We start from the raw sequence: 8,586 nt of genomic DNA, 5'->3' as shown, positions 1-8,586 counted from the left end.
AAAACAAAGACTGCAGGATATTTACTGAAGATTTTCAGGCTCTTAAGTCTGGTAAAGAACTTCCTAATTGTGAAGTGCAACCTTTAGCCTGTTTGCCTTTTATCAGTGTTTGGTCACATAGATATAGACTGCATCAGATCTGACTTGAATGGATAATACCAACTCTTAAAAGAAACAACTGATGGGATATATCTATAAGAAGAGAATATTGTTTGCAAAAATGTCTCATATAGGGAAGCATTTATTATATGAAAAAGACAAGACAAGGTCGTGTACCAATTTCTTCATATCAACATTCTTATTTCATACAAAAGAATAGAATTATGTTAAATTTTGTGCTGAACAAGTAAAACATGAATAGAAATACACAATTAAATATGGGTATGACATATACTTTTAATTTATAGGCATGTACAAATAAATCATTTTGTGTTCTACAGCATTTCATACTTAAATATCAGTGAAGCAAAGTAAAGTGGCCACCCTCTCTATTACAAACCAATCCCCTAAAACAACTGGATGAAGTTCCTGGTGAGCAGTTTGAATCAATGGAAGGGAAAAACAAAACAAACAACAACAACAACAACAACAACAACAGAGTCACTTTTCTTTCCATTGGCCTTACAGTGCATGACTCCGTCTATCTGCATCGTCAGCAAAAATATTAATTCTAGAAAGGAGAAAGACGACACCTTAAAAATAAAATGTATTCCTTGAAACAGGAATGATTGACACCTTTTATGAAAAAGGTTACTAATATTAAATGTCGACAACTGCAATAGCAACTGTCTATATTACAAACACATTCTCTCTCTCACACGTACGGATGCGTACGCGCACACACACACACGCACACGCGCGCACACACACACACACACACACACACACACACACACACACACACACACACACACACACACACACACACACACACACACACACACACACACACACACACACACACACACACACACACACACACACACACACACACCATGTCCTTGTGTCAGTGAAAGTGACGTGCCTTACAACACCCCTTGGGGCTTTTTGCTAATTGATCTCAATTGATTCTATACTGATACTCTGTTAGGACTAATATCTGAAAAGGCTTGTCCAAAGAAAGAACAACAAGCACAACCCATAACAAAACAATGTCAACTGCCGTTCTTCTCTTTGGCTTTTCACAGTTCAGTAATATTACAGGTTTGAATGAGTCTTTTATGAAAACAGTCTTGTGCCAAATCACCAAGTCAATACAAAGTGACAGAGACTGTCTCTGGACGGAAAAAGAGAACCAAAGATAAAGTACTGGTGTGAGTGAAAAAAAAAACATGAAACATGAGAAATAAAATCACACGTGACCAACGGACAACACAAAACGACAATATTATTAACTTGCACTTCAAACAGTACAAAAATAGAATTGTTCTGATCCAAAGGACATTCAATAAATAGATAAAATAGATAGAGGGATTTGATGGGGGCGGGGCTTTGGGTTGGGGGACGGGACTGTGTGTCTGCTGCTACAGTTCGTCTTTAGGGTTGATGTTGAGGCCCTGGTCCCACTGAGCCTGGCTGTCCAGAGCCTGGACCACCTCATCCGCCTGCAGACGCTCCTAAGGCCATGAGAGGGTGACAGAGAGAGGACACATGAGCGCCAGGAACACGCCCGGGGAACAGTGAAGCGGATTTTAAGAAAGAGAAAAACATGTCTTTAAAGGCGATTTAAAATGAGAGTAACAAAAACAGCAGCGAAAAGTAACTGTTTGAAAACTGTTTGAACTTTACAGTAATACCCAGAAATGTAATGTGTGATGCCAGCAAATTGCACACACACACTCATGTTGGAGCGTGCAGTGATGCTTTACCAAAGGGTTATTTAAGAGACATTACAATATTTTGCGTTTAAGATTTGACTTTTCACTGCATGGGTGGAGAAGATTTCCCAGTGTAATTTCATTTGGGCAAATAGAGTGAAGTGGAGATGTGACTCTTCTCTACGGTAGTCCGTAGTATTTTTTTTATTCAGCCAATGTCTGGAATTAAAATCATTATGACATCAACATGGAAAATATAATGAGAGTTTTAGCAGTAGCCTACAGCTTGCATTTGAACCAAAACGAATATGAACCTAGAAGCAAAATGGAAATGACCCCTAACCCAACCAGTGGATGTCAGCAGTTTACCATCTCTCTGAAGAGGGGGTCCATGGTGAACCACAAAGCCACAGCGCAGCGCTGCCCCCTGGTGACGGCCTTCACACCGTGCGGGTTCTCCCCTCCTGAGGAGAAACCCACCATCCTGCCACACTTGGGCTTCACTGATGCCTGTAGAGGAGCGAGGAGATTACCACCTGCTACTAACTACTACTCCCTTTCTCTGTATGCATGCGTGCGTGCGTGTGCATGCGTGTGTGTGTGTACTTAGCGGTTCATTTGGGACTAAATCTCACATGTAATTAGGATGAGCTTACCGTCACAGTTTTGGCATCCATTTCTGTGAATATGAACTCCCCACCCTCAAAATCTCCATTTAGGTAGAGCAGCGCACTGAAAATAATACAAAGTGCAAAAGATCAGTATGGTCTGGACAGTCAGGGCTGTGATATGACAGTGGCAGTAATAATACTTTTCAGTGTAGAGTTTTGTTAGACTCAGTTCTCAGTCTGTATGCGGGTCGCTCAACTAGACTGAGATCTTTCTCCCTGCTTTCGTTGTTAACACTGGGTGGAAAAACAATTATGTGTAGGCTAACCGGTAGTCTCTGTATGTGTATGCTAACCTGTAGTCTCTCTATGTGTAGGCCAACCGGTAGTCTCTGTATGTGTAGGCTAAGGCTGTAGTCTCTATATGTGTAGGCTAACCTGTAGTCTCTGTATGTGTAGGCTAAGGCTGTAGTCTCTGTATAGTATATGCTAAACTGTACTCTCTGTATGTGTAGGCTAACCTGTAGTCTCTGTATGTGTAGGCTAACCTGTAGTCTCTGTATGTGTAGGCTAAGGCTGTAGTCTCTGTATGTATACGCTAAACTGTACTCTCTGTATGTATATGCTAAACTGTACTCTCTGTATGTGTAGGCTAACCTGTAGTCTCTGTATGTGTAGGCTAACCTGTAGTCTCTGTATGTGTATGCTAACCTGTAGTCTCTCTATGTGTAGGCTAACCTGTAGTCTCTGTATGTGTAGGCTAACCTGTAGTCTCTGTATGTGTATGCTAACCTGTAGTCTCTGTATGTGTAGGCTAACCTGTAGTCTCTGTATGTGTATGCTAACCTGTAGTCTCTGTATGTGTAGGCTAAGGCTGTTGTCCCTGTATGTGTAGGTTAACCTGTAGTCTCTGTATGTGTAGGCTAAGGCTGTAGTCTCTGTATATATATGCTAAACTGTAGTCTCTGTATGTGTAGGCTAACCTGTAGTCTCTGTATGTATATGCTAAACTGTACTCTCTGTATGTGTATGCTAACCTGTAGTCTCTGTATGTATATGCTAAACTGTAGTCTCTGTATGTGTATGCTAAACTGTACTCTCTGTATGTGTAGGCTAACCTGTAGTCTCTGTATGCTAAACTGTACTCTCTGTATGTGTAGGCTAACCTGTAGTCTCTGTATGTGTAGGCTAAGGCTGTAGTCTCTGTATGTATATGCTAAACTGTAGTCTCTGTATGTGTAGGCTAAGGCTGTAGTCTCTGTATGTATATGCTAAACTGTACTCTCTGTATGTGTAGTCTAACCTGTAGTCTCTGTATGTATATGCTAAACTGTAGTCTCTGTATGTGTAGGCTAACCTGTACTCTCTGTATGTGTAGGCTAACCTGTAGTCTCTGTATGCTAAACTGTACTCTCTGTATGTGTAGGCTAACCTGTAGTCTCTGTATGTGTAGGCTGGAGGTTCCTTCCAGCACTCGTGGGCCTCTGGGTCCAGCAGACAGTTGTCAGCATGAATAGGATGGCTCAGGTCGTTCCTGTGGTCTTGCTGGCCTGGGAACACACACAGACACACAGAATATTGAGCAGAGACAAAGATATTATATATTAGACCCTTTCAAATCATATTTTAAAATAACATTATAACCATCTTTTTTCTGCCCGGCAACAGTAGCACTTTAAATTTCAGTACACAAATTACAGGGTAACTGGGTCATTATATATTATATATATATATATATATACACACACACACACACACACACACACACACACACACACACACACACACACACACACACACACACACACACACACACACACACACACACACAATCAATTCAATATTACAGTACACTGATTTTCCTGAATGTTACTGAACGTTTAAAAATCTAGGCTTATTCTACTACTGTATAGAGAGCCGCAGGAACGAGTCCGGAAATCATCGATGCTAACACTCCTGGTTCTTCACTGTTTTCGCCTATGGGATTTTTGAATGGGTTTTTGGCGCGATGCTTCTAATAAGGTCTCTGGGCAATGCAAGCTTAATCAAATGCGAACCAGTGTTTAGTAATATCATCTTCACACATGAGGACCACTTTTATGAGTTTTGAAGCTCTTACGTGCCGTTAAAAGGGCGGCTAGCTAGCAAACGGCTAAATGAGACTACACTGTTGAGTCGACGGGGATATTATACGTCAATAACGTCATCACTTCAAAGGACGAACATGGAAATTCTCTTTCCCTCACCTGGTTCAGCTCGTTCAGCCCGGGGTAATCAATGCACAGCAGCGCACACATCAACAACAGTCCAGGTTGAGTGCTGACGTGACGGGGAAGCCTATGCGACACTGTGTGTAGTTCTGGATTAGCTTAGCACGCGCTTTTTACTTCTAGGGCTCGCATTTACGCTTCAAAACTCATGAAAGTGGTCCTCATGTGTGAAGATTATCCGTCTGAACACTGGTTCGCGCTTGATTAAGCTTGTGTTGCCCAGAGACCTTATTTGAAGCATCGTGGCAAAAACCCATTCAAAAATCCCATAGAAAGACTCTCTATTGAACTCAGTTTAAGTTTCCCTGGATAAATTCAGTTGAGTGTCTCAAATGTAAATATCAGATTGATTCTGTGTGTGTGTGTGTGTGTGTGTGTGACTGACCTGTGATGGCAGTGCGACACACCAGGTGTGTGTAGGAGAAGTGCAGTGTGGAGTTGAGCAGGAAGTAGGACTCGATGATGCGTCTGGCTCGGTCGCTGATGTCGTAGAAGAGACGAGCGCTCCGCAGCGGCACTCTGCCCTCATAGCCGTACTGCAGGGGAGAGAACATAATATGATGCTGTCAAACAATAAAAACACAATGCAGTAAAATAATACATTTAAAAACACCATTCTTCATGCTGATACATTGTATTAAATTCCCTTTTTTTAATCAAGATTCTTTCTGAGTTGTAGACTAGCACATGCTTCCTCCCACACATGTGCTGCTTATTTTCACCTGACAGCGAGGAGTTTGACCGGCAGCATGTAGCGTGTGGTCAAACAAGGCATGAAATCAGGTTGAAATCATGCAGTGGGACCCTGGCATTACTGTACATCATGTATAGCAGTGAGCGTACCTGCAGGGTTTTGAGGACAGTGGCTCCTTCAAACTTCTCATTGGGAGTATGTGGAGACATCTTCCCTCTGTATCCGTCTCCTGCCATGGTGACGCTCTGGAAGACAAGCACACAGACAGTCAAACCCAACTGACCACAACATGAACTCATGGACTCAACTGCTACTAACACTAGAAAGCAAGGCTCCTCTACATTCAGTCATCAGCTGCTAGAAGAATATAAGTAGCTATTAAAAAAACAAACATCTGGGATTACTGTTTGTCCCAATATAATTAGTTCCTGCTGTATATTATATCACTGTCAACATGATAGATATACACCATTTTGATGTGACGACGATGAGTAATTTTCAAATAAATGAGAAGTACTCAAACTTGGAATGGGAGCAGGATTGAATCACGATCCCCAAAACTATTTCTTCATCCCCCATTGCTACTAAAACTTCTAGGCTCAAACATTGTGTAGCAAACTCAAACCACATTATCCAAAACCGAGGGGCGTTGCAAACATGTAAAACATCCATGTCTGATTTCATGATTGATTGAAGCGTGACAGTGCACGATGTGTTCAGTGTGGGTGCTTACGTGGGCCAGGTGTTTGAGCTCTGAGCACTCCGTCTCAGAGATGACATCATCCAGCAGCACCCTCTGGGTCCCGTTCAAGGCGGCCGAGTTCTGCACCAGCTGCACGCTGTCATACAGCAAGGGCCCACCTACCCGGAACACAGCACAGCGTTGCTCAGTGTTATCCTAGCCAAGGCAGTGGGAGGAAATTAACCCAATACTAATAATGACTTTCTCTTGGCAGACAATTTGCTAATTCCACTTGTCCACACTACGTCCACAATGTCTGCGGTGGCAGAATCGGAGGGGGGGGGGGGGGGGACTGGCAAAGTAATTTCCCCCCCTCATTTACTGTACTACTTTCTCTTCTTTCATGAGTAAAAATGCACTGGGCAGCTCTTAAGTGGGAATTACTCATGTAAATGCATGAACACGTGGTGCAGAGTTGTCAAAAAAGAAAGGAAACCTTCCCTGAATCAATGTAGGTATTGAAAAGTTTAAGGATAACACCGTTGTATTTTTCCCCCTGTTCTCATTAATGCTCACGAAAAGCCGAAATCCACAGATGTATTTGCCACAGTCAGAAGTTTCTACTGTCCCTTCTACTGCAGGTTCGCTCAACTCTCGGAAGACTGCATTGACATTTTAAATAGCATTCTTTATTGAAGCCTCAATCATTGCAGTTGCAATTATATCAAAAGTACTTCCATTCTGCCACAACCGAATGTACATTATTTGCCTCCCATTCTGCCATAAGTTTGTTTAAGCTCTTCACTGCCAGAACTTTGTAAGTATGTTTCCAGTAATGAATAAAAGTGAAAATAGTTCCCATTACACAGTGGCTATGTGATAAAGGCATGTTAAGAAGAAATGTAACTGTTTAACATGATGTATTTTATTATGATCAGAGTGCAATAAAGTAAAATGAGAGTATTGTCAGCCTTTAAAATTAAATTCATGACTGTATATCTCCATGGTTAAATCTCGCCCTCAGCTCTAGTAACACAGTAACAAGCAAGTTCTACCTTCTCTGTACTGCGGCACGGGAGCATCAGTAACGTTCTTCTTCTCTGAGATGGGAACGTACTCCATCCAGCCGTCTGTGCCTGAGGGGATCCTGCATGGAAAATGGATTTGGTTACGGGGGAATCAAAATACTTTGAACTGTTTAGTTGACAATTATGATCATCTTTAAGATTGGCATATATGCAGCTTCTGCTATTACAGGGGAGACATATGGAAAAAACGAAAACAAACAATGAAACTACTACTACATTTTAGTTATAGAGGCCTTGTATACTATAGCAGACTAAGATGAGAGTGGCTGAGATGACATTTTAATGAGAGAACATTGGATGAAAACATGAAACATCTCCATGCTTTCCTTGGCTTTAGCAGTTAGTCTGTTTACCTGTTTGAGTTTTCTCTCCCACCTGTGCTGCTCCAGTAATGCTGCAAGAGAAACACATGGAAATCTATAATCTGCAAATTTTCTACTTGCAAAAATCCATCCAAAAAATACACCAGAGCAATATGATTTGAATTATGCTTAGATTCCTCATTCTGGCTACAGTACATTTCAAATGGTGTGTGTGTGTGTGTGTGTGTGTGTGTGTGTTATATACTGTATTATCAACAAAATACACCATATATCATTGTGACCAGTAGGTGGTGCTGTTGGCTGAGAGCACTGTGGTGTACAGTGGCTGTGGCAGACACCTGTTACCATGCTTTGACAGCCTGCATCAGTGGCACCAAATACACTCAATACACCAACAAGATGACCCATTACACGCTGTGCCAATGGCATGAACTGATTGACACTTCCTGTCTCCTACGTGGGCGTGGTCACCTTCCGTCCCCGTCCCCCCACCTCGTTTGGAAGTGCTACATACAGATAACTTGTCCCTGTTATTACAGGCTATTGCTGCACAAAGCTTGGGCATTTTTAACACATTACTGTTTGTGCCTTATTTTGATGCAAATTTTTATCTGATATTAACCCAGTACAGGAGATATGTTGCCAGATCTGGCGAGAGTGTGTTGCTGAGACAGACACATCTCGAACAAAGTACATTTTCTCCTGATTTGTCTGTCTGAAAAATGCCATTTTAGTGTTGGATGGTCAGAAGATATGTGGCTTGTAATTTACTTTGGTGATTATGGCGAAAGTATCGGTCATAATCTGTGCTCACGTACACTTCTCCCATTGGAGTGAATAGACTCAGGATCTGCCGCTAGTCTCCAAAAGGGGCGGGGCAGTGGGGCAGCCCACGTGACACAGATACAGGAAATGACTGGCAGTTGGGTCATTTCGCTCTAATAAATGATCTCTGGTAACACATTGAGGCTGTTGGAGACACAGCATGTGTCCTGTTCTGCTGCAGGGAGATGTGGACTAGCTTCTGAATAATGACATGTGACATAATAGAACCTCTTTCTGGCTCAGCCAATCATAATCAGTCCTCCCAGAAACAATGTGCCA

General features: G+C 42.1%; 1 protein-coding gene across 1 annotated transcript in view; it reads right to left on the bottom strand.

Annotated features, from left to right (window-relative positions):
• Positions 1-378: 378 nt before the first annotated feature.
• p3h2 (prolyl 3-hydroxylase 2) overlaps positions 379-8,586 on the bottom strand; it is a 93,835-nt gene continuing 85,627 nt past the window's right edge. The window contains exons 7-15 of the mRNA XM_083647972.1: positions 7,513-7,553; positions 7,127-7,218; positions 6,123-6,250; positions 5,539-5,634; positions 5,081-5,231; positions 3,858-3,975; positions 2,474-2,549; positions 2,187-2,327; positions 379-1,616 (exon numbers count right to left, since the gene is read on the bottom strand). Coding sequence (XP_083504098.1) covers positions 1,524-1,616; positions 2,187-2,327; positions 2,474-2,549; positions 3,858-3,975; positions 5,081-5,231; positions 5,539-5,634; positions 6,123-6,250; positions 7,127-7,218; positions 7,513-7,553 — 936 coding nt within the window. The 3' untranslated portion in view covers positions 379-1,523. The remainder of the gene's footprint in view (positions 1,617-2,186; positions 2,328-2,473; positions 2,550-3,857; positions 3,976-5,080; positions 5,232-5,538; positions 5,635-6,122; positions 6,251-7,126; positions 7,219-7,512; positions 7,554-8,586) is intronic.

Source organism: Poromitra crassiceps (assembly GCF_964638095.1).
Source record: "Poromitra crassiceps genome assembly, chromosome: 12".
Lineage (NCBI taxonomy): Eukaryota > Metazoa > Chordata > Actinopteri > Beryciformes > Melamphaidae > Poromitra > Poromitra crassiceps.
The sequence above is the reverse complement of the archived record's forward strand: the minus strand, read 5'-3'. Positions and strand labels throughout refer to the sequence as shown.